This window comes from Arachis ipaensis, chromosome B6 (assembly GCF_059453495.1).
Source record: "Arachis ipaensis isolate K30076 ecotype BB chromosome B6, ASM5945349v1, whole genome shotgun sequence".
Taxonomy (NCBI): Eukaryota; Viridiplantae; Streptophyta; class Magnoliopsida; order Fabales; family Fabaceae; genus Arachis; species Arachis ipaensis.
In genome coordinates, this window is record NC_142441.1 from 11,657,965 (window position 1) to 11,672,072 (window position 14,108).

The 14,108-nt window shown below is 35.2% G+C and overlaps 1 protein-coding gene across 1 annotated transcript; it reads left to right on the plus strand.

Annotated features, from left to right (window-relative positions):
• The first annotated feature begins 7,957 nt into the window (after positions 1–7,957).
• On the plus strand, positions 7,958–13,014 carry POL (Protein phosphatase 2C family protein). The gene is made up of 4 exons (XM_016350179.3): positions 7,958–10,795; positions 11,621–11,734; positions 12,024–12,288; positions 12,770–13,014. The coding sequence occupies exons 1-4, from the start codon at positions 8,702–8,704 to the stop codon at positions 12,883–12,885; spliced, it is 2,589 nt and encodes an 862-aa protein (XP_016205665.1). The 5' UTR covers positions 7,958–8,701; the 3' UTR covers positions 12,886–13,014.
• The last annotated feature ends 1,094 nt before the right edge of the window (positions 13,015–14,108 follow it).

Here is a 14,108-nt window from a genome sequence, read left to right on the forward strand (position 1 = left end):
ATACGTGCAAATAAGTCGTATAGTAAACAGCAAACAAAAATGTATCATGTAATGAAAGTGAACAGGATATGCAAAAAATTACCACACCTTGTAGCTAACGGAAAAGTATGTGGCGTCGTCACATCTGATGCCCAGAACGATAGCCTATAATAAATCCACGACATTAACAACGTATGACTGCCAGCCATACCTTCGACGGTGTAATCTGTTGCCAAGCACATGGCTCGATATAGCCAACAAAGACATGCGCTCCCCAACTATAAGTGCCGATGGCATCAAAATTGGCCAACAAAGGTAGGTAGCGAACGTGGACTGTATTGTTGGCCTTGTCCGGTAGTAGCACACCGTCCAACAAATACAAAATGTAACAACAGGCATACTGGATCATGACATCATCTACTGCATCAAGCGGCATCTGTTGAAGACGACTTCTGATCCACTTCAGCCTTATGTTGTACTTCGTTGTCCCTACATGTCCGGGTAGAACATCACCAAGTAGCTCTTCACATCATTGCCACATATCTCTCTGGTGAAACTTGCTCCATGACCTTAGAGTACCACTAACAGGCTCGCCATCAATGGGTAACCCTAACTGCATAGCCACATCCTCTACTGTTATGGTACACTCACCCCACGGGAGATGAAATGTGTGCGTCTCGGGTCGCCATCGTTCAACAAATGCACTTATCAGCGAATTGTCATACTCAAAACACCTTATTAATGGCGCATAATAGAATCCTGCTCGTCGTAAATATGGTTCAAGTCTCTACCGCCTGAGATCCATGCTTGGATCCACCGGCTCCGACGTGAAAACATCAACAAGTGTGCCATGCGGCGTCAGAACACGTGCGAGCTGCAACATCGAAACTGGAATACCACACTTAAGTTTACACTAGCAAATATTAAATAATGATAGAGACAAATAACAAAATTAACCACACATGACACTAACCTTATGAATCAAATGCGCGGCAATATGCACTTCGTCTAACCGATTAGGATTTTCTTCCACGTTCATACCACTATCATCGCCCATGTTATACTTTTATATTCAAACCACAATACAAAAATATTAGCCAAAACTCACTTTTTTCCCTCTTTTCCACGGTTTACAATTCTTAACCCTCTCTTCCACTATTTTTCAATGCATGAAGCACTTGGTCTCCTACCCCGTCTGTCCTTTATATACACACACCAATTCATCAACCCCAACTTTGCCACCCCATGCACCCATAATGCATGCATGTACGAGGATGATGCACTGGAAACTTGCAGCCTTCAACAAAAACCCATACCATTTTGTTGCTGCCGCCATTGTTGTGGCCATTTCGTGGGCACCGCAATGGAAATGATCCAATTCGCGGTGCCAGCCACGCCTTGGCTCAATTCGTGGTCGCCTCACCTGCAATGCCCATTTTGCTGCCGCCGCCATTGACATGTCCCATCTCGTGGATGTCATAATTGAGTTGGACTTCCACGCAGATTTGTCAGTTAATCTCTCCATTTCGTAGGCGATTCCTCGGAGTTAGTAGGCAAACTCATTTTGTGAGTGATTTACATGACATGATGCTGCGTATTTTTAAAATTATTTTCATGCATGCGTAATTGAAGAATTAATATATTTTTTTTATTTTAATAAAAAAGCCTTGACATCAAATCTTTATTTTTTAACTTCTTCATGAATTCTACTAAAATTTGTGGATATCAAATCTTCCGCTTTAGTTTATCTTTGTGAAAAAATTTATCTAATTTTGGCATATCACTTTCGGGCTCCGACACCTATTATAAACAAATAAAATTTAGTTTCAACAAATATTTAGGTCGAATATTTTTTTATTAATTCAAATTTTAATATGTATAACTAGAAGAGTTTAGAAATTTTCATTTAATTTAGTCTTTTCCTCCCTAAGTTTTGGCTCTAGGTTTTTTCCCAAACAACTTACAAATATATTTAGGAGTAAATTAAAATGTCATATATAATCAAATAGCAAACAACTTCATTAGAATTATAATTTTTATAAGAATTTTTATAGATCGAGTTAAATTAAATTTGTTTTGATCCGAATCTGACTCTAAATATTCACTAAATCTATTTTTAATACCTTAAATATTAGGTACAATTAAATATAAAAACTATTCACGTAATTTTGTTAAATTGTTTAACTTTATTAAAAAAATAAATTTTTAATAATTAATATCAAAATTTTTATACCAAAAGTTTTAGGATTTAAAGGAGATAATTTCACAACAAAGGGAACATAAATAGTAAAAAAATAATATTATCTGTTGTGAAATGAATAAATAAATAAGAAAGATGTAAATATAAAATAGAGAAATAAATATGCTCTTATCTCACTATAATATAAGTAATCTATATATTTATAGATATTATAATTATTGTAGTTTAAAACCACATAGAAATAAAAGAGAAGGAGAGAGTAATATTTGTAACATAAGAAAGGAGAGAGAATTGTTTTTATTACTTGTACGTATATGGCTTCAGATCATGTCCTATTCACAGATCATGTCCTATTTATACATGTATGAAGGGTTTATTTTTCAACCTTCATTTAATGAGATTCTCTTAGTAACATGATCATTTATCATGGAAAAAGGTTGAACCATTCAATGGACATCCACTTTTGTTCTTATCACAACACTCCCCCTTGAATGTCCATTTAGGATTATTGCCTCGTTAAAACCTTACTAAAGAAAAACCCAGTGGAAAAAAAACCTTAATGAAGGAAAAAGAGTACAATATCCTTTGTGATGGAGACTGCCTCATTAAAAACCTTGTCAAGAAAAATCCAATGGGAAAAAAACCTGACTAAGGAAAAAAGAGTACAGTCTCCCCCTCTTGCTGACATCATTTAGTGTCTCGAAATCTGCGCATCCCAATCTCATGTACCAATCTTTCAAAGAAGGATTTTGGGAGTGACTTTGTGAATAAATCTGCCAGATTGTCACTTGAACGGATCTGTTGGACATCAACTGTCCCTTGATTTTGAAGATCATGAGTGAAGAAGAATTTGGGAGAAATATGCTTTGTTCTATCGCCTTTGATGTATCCGCCTTTTAAGTTGAGCAATGCATGCTGTATTATCTTCAAACAGGACAGTTGGAGCTATCTTATGATCAATCAGTCCACATGATGACAGAATATATTGAATCAGACTCCTCAGCCAAAAACACTCGCGACTAGCTTCATGAATCGCCAGTATTTCAGCATGATTAGAGGAGGTTGCTGCTATCGTCTGTTTCGTGGACCTCCATGATATAGCTGTACCACCATATGTGAACAGGTATCCTATTTGAGATCTCTCTTTATGTGGATCAGACAAGTATCTGGCATCTGCATAGCCAACTAGTTGTGACTTGGATCCATAGGGATAAAACAATCCCATATCAACCGTTCCATGAAAATATCGAAAAATTTGTTTGATTCCACTCCAATGTCTTCTGTTGGAAAGGAACTATATCTTGCTAGTAAATTCACCGCGAATGATATATCAGGTCGCGTATTATTAGCAAGATACATTAGCGCTCCAATGGCACTAAGATATGGTACTTCAGGACCAAGGATATCTTCATTCTCTTCTTTAGGACGGAATTGATCCTTTTCCACATCTAAAGATCTTACAATCATTGGGGTACTTAATGGATGTGACTTATCCATATAAAATCTTTTCAAGATATTTTCTGTGTATGTTGTTTGATGAATAAAGATCCCATTTTTTGTATGTTCGATCTGCAGGCCGAGACAAAATTTAGTCTTTCCAAGATCTTTCATCTCAAACTCTTCCTTTAGAGTTTTTATAATTGTTGGAATCTCTTCAGGAGTTCCAATGATATTTAAATCATCAACGTACACAGCAATAATAATGAATCCAGATGCAGTTTTCTTAATGAAAACAAAGGGGCATATATCATCATTCTTGAATCCGTTTTTGGCTAGATACTCAATAAGACGATTATACCACATTCGTCCAGATTACTTTAAACCATATAAAGATCTTTACAATTTAACTGAGTATAGCCCCTGCGAATATTCATTGGATGGTTTAGATATCTTTAGACCTTCAGGGACTTTCATATAGATATCCCGATCTAATGAGCCGTATAAGTAGGCTGTTACCACATCCATTAAATGCATTTGTAGTTTATGATATGCAGATAAACTGACCAAATAACGCAATGTTATCGCATCCACTACAGGGGAATACGTTTTTTCATAATCTATACCGGGCCTTTGTGAAAAACTTTGTGCCACAAGTCGGGCTTTGTAGCGCACAACTTCATTTTTCTCATTTCGTTTTCTCACAAATACCCATCGGTATCCAACAGGTTTTACATCTTCTGGTGTACGGACTACAGGTCCAAATACTTCACGTTTTGCAAGTGAGTCTAACTCAGCCTTCATGGCTTCTTCCCATTTTGGCCAATTATTTCTTTGTCGACATTCTTCGACTGATCTTGGCTCAAGATCCATACTTTCATACATGATATTTAATGCCACATTATATGCAAATATTTCATTGACAATTGTCTTATTTCGGTCTCATTTCTCTCCTGTAAAGACATAATTTATCGAGATCTCATCATTTTTACAATTTTCAGGTACCTGAACGTCTTCTGGCGTTAAAATTATATCAGAATTTTGGACAACTGCAGGTGTCTTTACTGTGTCTTTTTCAACAGGAATAGTATTTACCTCTTTTTTTCTTTCGAGGATTTTTATCTTTGGAACCGACAGGCCTGCCACGCTTCTGGCGTGTATTTGCTTCAGTGGCTATTTGTCCTACTGGGACATCAATTCGAATTGGGGCATTTTTCGTCCTACCATGCTTCTGATGGGAATTTGCTTCAGTGGGTACTTGTTCTACTGGGACATCAATTCGAATTGGGGCATTTTCCGCTGGTATATAAGATTTGGTTATCCTCTTTGTATCGAAAAATGCATCAGGCAATTCATTTGCTATTCTTTGCAAATGTATCATCTTTTGAACTTCTAGTTCACATTGCCCTAATCGAGGATCTAAATGCATCAACGATGACGCATTCCAATTAAGTTCCTTTTCAAGAAGCTTATTTTCTCCCCCTAATATTGAAAATTTTGATTCATCAAAATGACAATCCGCAAACCGGGCTTTAAATACATCTCCCGTTTGTATCTCAAGATACCTTACTATAGAGGGAGAATCATATCCAACATATATCCCCAATTTTATTTGGGGTCCCATTTTGGTGCAATTAGGTGGTGCAATGGGAACATATATCGCACACCCGAATATTCTTAAATGGGAAACATTTGGCTGCTGGCCAAAAGCTAGTTGCATAGGAGAGAACTGATGGTAACTCGTTGGCCTCAAATGAATAAGTGCTGTGGCATGTAAAATAGCATGCCCCAAACCGAGGTTGGGAGATTTGTTCTCATAAGTAAGGGTCTAGCAATCAATTGGAGGCGTTTAAAAAGTGATTCTGCTAACTCATTTTGTGTGTGAACATAAGCTACTGGATGTTCAACACTTATTCCATTAGCCATACAATAAGCATCAAAAGCTTGGGAAGTAAATTCACCAGCATTATCAAGACGAATTGCTTTGATTGGTTTTTCTGGAAATTGTGCTTTTAATTGAATAATTTGAGCCAGTAATCTCGCAAACGCTAGATTGCGAGAGGACAATAAGCATACATGTGACCATCTCGAAGATGCGTCTATCAGGACCATAAAATATCTAAAAGATCCACATGGTGGATGAATAGGTCCACATATATCACCTTGAATCCTTTCTAGAATTCAGGGGACTCAAATCCAACATTTACTAGTGATGGTCTTAAAATTAACTTTCCCTGAGAACATGCAACACAACAAAATTCACTAGTTTTAAGAATCTTCTGGTTCTTTAGTGAATGTCCATGTGAGTTTTCAATAATTCTCCTCATCATGGTTATTCCCGGATGATCCAATCGGTCGTGCCAAGTTATGAAATCATTTGGACTAGTAAACTTCTGGTTTACAATGGCATGTGATTCAATTGCACTAATCTTGGTATAATATAACCCAGATGAAAGTTAGGGTAATTTTTCTAATATAACTTTCTTATTTGAATCATGAGTTGTGATACATAAATACTCATGATTTCCCTCGTTCATTGTCTCAACATGATATCCATTTCGACGAATATCTTTAAAGCTCAACAAGTTTCTTAGAGACTTGGTAGATAATAGTGCATTATTTATTATGAATTTTGTTCCTCCGGGAAACAAAATTATAGCTCTTCCGGAGCCTTCTATCACATTGCCCGAGACAATAATAGTATTAACATACTCTTCTTTTGGCACAAGATGGGTAAATATATATTACTTTTAAGAATAGTGTGCGAACTTGCACTATTCGCAAGGCAAATATCTTCAGAATATGTCCTTGCCATTTTTCTTCAAAAACAAATAATAATAATAATAAAATGAGTAAAAGTACATGCACAGTAAAATTATTCATATGAATACTTAACAAACACACATATTAAACTATTTCATCATTGATCAAATAGCCAATATTTCTTTCAGAATCCTCAAAGAAATTAGATACATCATAATGAGTGGTGAAATTTTCATAATTTGAAACAAAATTTGTTTCCTTTTCTTTGTCATCCTTTTTCAAGGATGCTTGATAAAGATCAACTAGGTGCCTTGGGATACGACAGATACGTGACCAATGGCCCTTTCCACCACAACGGAAGCATTTATCCTCAATTGATTTACTTTGTCCATTATTTCTTTTTTTTATCCCACTTCTGGTGAGATCCTCTCTTTTAAACATAATTCCTTTTCCTTCCATAATTTTTCTTGTTACTAAAACCTTGCCATTTACCTCTTATGGGGTAGTTTGCCGCATTTACTTCAGGAAATGGGGCGGCGCCAGCTGGGCGCGCTTCATGATTCTTTTAAGAGTAACTCATTGTTGCGCTCAACAACAAGAAGGCAAGAAATTAGCTCAAAAAAATTTTTTAAATCTTTTTTCTCGATTGCTACTGCAAGAGCACATTCGAGGCATGGAAGGTCGAAAAAGTTTTTCCTAACATATCGGGTTTGAGGAAGTATCACATGATTGTACCTTTCTTCAAGGTCTTTCCACAGATCTGCAGGATCTTTTAATGTGGGATATTCATTTTTCAATCATACGTCAAGATGACGATGAAGAAAAATCATGGCCTTGGCTTTATCCTTTTGGGATGCATTATTTTTAACCTTAATGGTATCTCCAAGATCCATTGAATCAAGATGGATTTCAGCATTTAATATCCATGATAAATAATTATTTCTAGATATATAAAGAGCATTGAATTCAAGATGAGAGAGTTTCGACATAATGAAAATTTGTTACCTGAGTCTTCTGTAAAAATTTGATCAGAGTCTCGTGCTGATAACGTGTTGTGAAATAAATAAATAAATAAGGAAGACGTAAATATAAAATAGAAAAATAAATATGTTCTTATCTCACTATAATATAAGTAATATATATATATATATTTATAGATATTATAATTATTGTAGTTTAAAACCACACAGAAATAAAAGAGAATGAGTGAGTAATATTTGTAACACAAGAAAGGAGAGAGAATTGTTTTTATTACTTGTACGTGTATGGCTTCAGATCATGTCCTATTTATACATGTATGAAGGGTTTATTTTTTAACTTTCATTTAATGAGATTCTTTTGGTAACATGATCATTTATCATGAAAAAAGGTTAAATCATTCAATGGACATCCACTTTTGTTCTTATCACAACATTATCTTCCTTTTGTTTACTAAATATTTATTTGTGAAAAAAAAAAGTTGAGTTATTTGATATGGAGTAGTAGAGTAAATATTAGTACCAATTATTCTATAATTAAACTCTAATTTTTAATTTATTATTTTAATATTTATTTCGTTTACTTATTGCAAAGGCAGAAGAAACCCCAAATTTCCTCTTTCTGCTGCGTCTTGTCTTCTCTTATTTTCTCTTCTCGTCTCTCGCGTTGCTTTCCTCATTAGTCAAACCGCATACTCCTCCATTTCACACCTCTTCCCCCTCTTAACTTCTTCCATTAAAATCCTCGCTTGCTCTCTCCCTCTGAACCTCCGCCATTCAATTTCTGCACTCCAACACTGTTCCCTCCATAAAGTTTATATTTCTCGGCTAAAAATAGAAACAAATAACAAGAAAAAACATGATTTTCAAAATGGGACCGGTGCGTTTGTTTCTGATGTCTTCAATTCACTGTGTTTAGTGCTCTTAGATCCGTTTGCAAGTGTGCCCCGATCCACAACTTCATTCATGTGGAGTGCCCACAAGGTTAGATCGTTAACATTCTTGTGCAAAAACCTGACTTTGCTGCTTTAAGTATTCACTCGATGGTGTTCTTTCGTTTGATTCACACCCACTTCGCAAGATAGTGTTTTGGCTTCTTTTTATGCTAGCTTTTTCCCAAACATCACATGGGTTGCATCGCTCTCAGCTTAGGAATTTGATGGTTATGATGGTCATGATGATTACAATGATGGTGCATGGTCACCTGTGTAATCACAGCAATAAAGGGTTTATGCTGTTTTTGAGAAGTGGCTTTCTTGTTTGTGTATCTGTTTGCTAATGTTGCTAAGGTACAGAAACATTGTATTGGCCTCTCTGTGTATCAGGGGTGTTTGCTTTTGCAATAATGGGTAATGGAACTTCTCGCGTTTTTAGCTGTTTGGTGCCATATAACGGCAAGAATGGGGTTGATTTGGAGTTTTTGGAGCCATTAGATGAAGGTTTAGGCCACTCCTTTTGTTATGTGAGGCCATCCATTTTTGAATCTCCTGCTATTACCCCATCAAATTCTGAGAGGTTTACACTAGATTCTAGCACCCTTGATTCGGAGACATTGAGTGGGTCATTTAGGAATGATGGCATTGAAGATTCTTCTGCCACACACAAGCCAGGGAAGAACTTACCTGAAACCACATTCAAAACAATCTCAGGGGCTTCGGTCAGTGCCAATGTTTCAACTGCCAGGACCGGTAACCAGAATGCACTACTTGCTAGTAATTTCCTAGAACCTGCTGCGTCGTTTGAGGGAACTGCCTCATTTGCTGCAATCCCTTTGCAGCCTGTTCCCCGTGGCTCTGGACCTTTGAATGGCTTCATGTCTGGACCTTTGGAGAGGGGTTTTGCCTCTGGTCCTTTGGATAAGGGTGGTGGTTTCATGTCTGGGCCAATGGAGAAGGGGGTTATGTCTGGTCCTCTTGATGCCACTGACAAATCCAACTTCTCCGCACCACTTGCTCGTGGTCGCCGAAGGCCGCACCTCCACCGCCTGATGAGAAGTGTAAGTGGACCTATGAGAAACTCTCTTTCTCGGACTTTCTCTAAGCATTCGATGGGTGGTAGTTGGATGCAACGGTTATTCCTTCACCCCGTGACTCAACTAGCTTGGAATTCCAAAGAGGCAAAGTTTCGGCCTGAAGTCTCAAGAGATTGTGTTGAATTTGAGTATAAACAAACCCACAATTTGCAGTGGGCTCATGGCAAGGCTGGTGAAGATAGGGTGCATGTTGTACTTTCTGAAGAACAAGGGTGGCTGTTTATTGGGATATATGACGGTTTTAGTGGACCAGATGCACCTGATTTTCTGATGAGCAATCTTTATAGATTTATAGACAAGGAATTAGAGGGATTGCTCTGGCATTATGAATATAATACCGTCAATCCACTTGAACCCGAAGTCCATAAAAGAGTGAATGCAATGGTTCCTCCAGAATGCAAAGGAGAGGAAATGTCAGAAAGTTCTTGCTGTTTGGAAGATTCTTGTCCAGCTAAGGTCAAGGATCAATCATCTAGCAGCGAGATAGTGGAGGAAAACACTGACGTTAAGGTGAATGTGGAACAGCTTAATTGTGGAAGTCCTAGTATCTCCCGATTGGATGGTCAAGGTAGAAAAAGCATGAAACTTTATGAGTTACTTCAGATGGAATCTTGGGACGAACAGGGTTTTCTGTCAGTCTCAGAGCAAGGTAAGGATTCTTCCATTGCTAGGGAAATAACACAAGAAGATAGACCTAGACATCAGGATGAAGGCCCTACTACATCAGGAGAAAATGGAGGCACTGGATTTAGTTCAAACAACCAAGTTCCTGTTGCTACTTTTTCTGTTAAAGGACAAAGGCAGGATCCGAGAAAATCGTATATCAGTATGAAAATCAGAAATATGTACAGGAAGCAGAAGTCCTTGCGCAAAAACCTTTTTCCTTGGAATTATGATTGGCATAGGGAAGAAGCCTGTGTTGACAAGAAAATAGTAGAAACCTTGGGGCCTATTAGAAAATGCAAGTCTGGAGTAGATCATAGTGCAGTTTTAAGAGCAATGGCACAAGCTCTTGAAAGAACAGAAGAAGCATACATGGACATGGTTGAGAATAATCTAGATAAAAATCCAGAGCTTGCCTTAATGGGATCTTGTGTTTTAGTGATGTTAATGAAGGATCAGGATGTTTATGTAATGAATGTTGGAGACAGCCGTGTAATTTTGGCGCAAGAAAGACCAAATGATCGTCATCCCAATCCAAGCTTCATCAAGGATGACGTGAGGCATAGAAATCGATCTAGAGAATCATTAGTTGGCATGGAGCTGGATAGAATTTCAGAGGAGTCTCCAATGCACAACATAAACAGTCGTCTTAACATGATGAACAAAAACAGAGAGATTTCCCTTTGTGGACTGAAAATGAGGGCTGTTCAGCTTTCAACAGATCACAGCACAAGTATTGAAGAGGTGTGTTTCCTTCTTTTTTTCAGAAAAAGAAATGTTTTTGTTGATCAATGAAGTAAATAACAAATGGTATTTATTTTGAGAAGCTAAGGAATTGTGATCACATCTTGAAATTCTGAAATGTGATCCACTAGACATACATTAGTTATTGAATTACGTTCTACTTCTTGGTGCTTGCATGTGTATGTGTGAGTTGTTCATGTCCCTGCACATGTATTTTCAACAATTTATTCATATTTGTTAACATGGGGGGATTTTGAATTTGACCTTTCAAACACTGAAATTCTTGCTTCTGGGAGATACTGAGGAGAACATTTTCCATGATTAGCTGCAGCTATATGGATCAGAAGTAATTGTTAATTTTTGTCATTTGGATTTCCCTGTTATTCAATAGACAGTTATATACTATAACAAAAATTTGGAGAAGCCTTTCATTTGTAGACAATATGATCTATATTATGTATGAAATTTGAATAATTTTGTTTATGTTTCAGTTTTTTCTGTCTCATTGGCTTTTATTCATATTTCATCATCATAATATTTTTTACTATCCCCTTTTTTATGAGCAATGTCTGCATATTTTTATATCCATGATTTACACATGCAACACATATTGCAGTCAAGAACAAGATTGACCTTATTATTTAGATTAGATAGTTTGATTGAAACTTCTAAAAATGGATAAGAGCAAATTAAAAGGAAAAGTTTGTGTGGTGCTATATATGAACATAATTAGTTATAAGCCTTTACTAGAAAGAAAAGTTTTCGTATTTTTAAGATGTTGGTTTTATTCCTTTGCTGATTATTTTTTTTCAATTTTTCTTGCAGGAAGTGTTTAGAATAAGAGCAGAACACCCAGATGATAATCAAGCCATATTCAATGATAGAGTGAAAGGACAATTAAAAGTCACCAGAGCATTTGGTGCCGGATTCCTGAAGAGGGTCAGTTGATCTTCTGACTTTGGCTATCTGAAATTTAGTTTGCTGTACTCCTTTTGTATATAGCTTATTGGTATGGAGTCTATTTGTGTGCATCTTTTATATATATATATATATATATACAATTTACGTCGCTCATAACTTAATTAAGGATAATGGTATATTAAATAATGATTTTTGAGTGTGCTAATTGTTCAACACAATGCTGCCTATATGTTGCTGGCTATAGGTTGCTTTGAGGAATATGCATAGTTCTTCAAACCTTTTTACTAACTTGAATCGTATTATTTAGCCATCTTTCAATGAACCTCTACTGGAGATGTTTCGAGTTGATTATGTGGGCAATGCTCCTTACCTAAGTTGCACATCTTCCGTTGTTCATCATCGGCTTTGCTCAAGTGATCGGTTCTTGGTACTATCCTCCGATGGGCTTTACCAATATTTCAGCAATGAAGAGGTAGTTGCCCATGTTACGTGGTTCATGGAAAATGTCCCCGGTGGCGATCCTGCTCAATATCTTATCGCGGAGCTTCTTCTCCGTGCTGCTAAGAAGAATGGTCAGTTTTTTACACACTTTGAAGCTTCTTATCTTGAATATCAGAAATAACAATAGATACCTAATCTTAGGTTTTCATGTGCTAACAAAAAAAGGATACCTAATTTGTTAACTAAAGTTTGGTTGGGAATGGACGTATGGTAATTAAAATATAGTTTTCACTCGGTAGTTAATCAGATCTAACGTAGCTTCTACATGAGGACTTTACCTGTAACAAATACTATGACATTATACTATCTGTTGGGTTTAGTGTCAGAAGCATTTCAAGTATTCCAAAAATATCGGTGTTCCAGTAGTTTTAGCTATTGATCTCAATCATAAAATATATACATGATTGAGATCAATGGTTAAAACCACGAGAGTACTTGAAAATTTCCCTAGCTGTTATGCCAATATGACAAAATCTTGTGAGAGAATAAATTATTCTTGGCTCAATTGATTTGGTTCTTATATATCTATATATTTATTGATAAATTTTGTAGGAATGGATTTTCATGAATTGCTTGATATTCCTCATGGAGATAGGCGTAAATATCATGATGATGTATCTGTTATGGTGGTTTCTTTGGAGGGAAGGATATGGAGATCATCGGGATAATTTTTTCTCTTCTCTTTTTTGCTCCAATCATTTTGAATAATTATTATCTATTTAATTCTTGGCTAGCTGCCTTCAAATTTGCTTGTTGCCTATGATAATGAATGTAGCAATTTTGGGTTACAAGTAAAATGACTTGACAAATCAAATCTAGGTTATGAAAAAGTGTTTTAACGGGGAAAAGAAAAGGAAAAAAATGGTTGGTGATACTATATTTTAGAAAATTTTCTTATTGAAAATGTCAATTAAATTTCCGAGCCGTAAAATATGGTTATGTCTGCAGTTGACTTGGGATTGAATAGATTGGACAAAAATGGTAGTTACTAGGTTCTTTAAACCAATCAATAATATGGAAGTTCCACTGGGAATGAAGTTCATTAAATTACACTTTCCCCGTTGAAGATTGGACACGTAAAGTAATACAAAACCAAAGTAAAATGTTGAAAGCAACATATAACCGATATAATATAATTCGTCAAGAGCAAATTGATAGGGTGAAATTGGTATCTAACAAAATCTCAAGTCCATTATCAATTATGTTTACTAAATAACGAAATTTTACCATTTTTACGTAACTCACTTTAATATTGAAATTAAAAGGTGGAATTGGGTATTACATACTTATTTTCCCCTTTAATTATATTCGTTAAAAAGGAAATTTAAAGGCTCTAAAATTTATTTACTTGATATACTAAAATTGAGTTTTTTTTTTTTAATTAATGATAGTGAAGTGTCAATTTTTTTATGAATTTATTTTTCTTTTAAAATAAAAGTATTATTCTCTCTTCTAAATTTATTTAAAAAAATATTTTTATTATAATTATATTACAATTAGCATTTAATGAATAATGTATAATTATACTAATTAAAAAAAATATCTTTATTATAATTATATAAAATTAATATTTAATACATTATCAACTAATAAAAGTGAGGTATCAATTTTTTATAAATTTATTTAACCTCCAAAATGAGTGTACTATTCTCTCTTCTAAATTTGATTTGATGTATAATTTTAAAAAGATTATTGACAATTAACATAATTATGTAGAAAATAAAACATAGCAACTAAAATTAAATTTGTTAACTAATTGAAGCTAAGTAGACAATGTTAGGCAATTATTTTACTATTTAATTATTATTATTATTATTATTATTATTATTATTATTATTATTATTATTATTATTATTATTATTATTATAAATGGGTCATTATTAATATAACA

Coding starts and splice junctions, on each gene's coding strand:
- POL (XM_016350179.3), top strand. CDS start 8,702: ATGGGTAATGGAACTTCTCGCGTTTTTAGCTGTTTGGTGCCATATAAC. Junction 10,796..11,620: donor ACAGCACAAGTATTGAAGAG/GTGTGTTTCCTT, acceptor TTTTTCTTGCAG/GAAGTGTTTAGAATAAGAGC. Junction 12,289..12,769: donor CCGTGCTGCTAAGAAGAATG/GTCAGTTTTTTA, acceptor TAAATTTTGTAG/GAATGGATTTTCATGAATTG.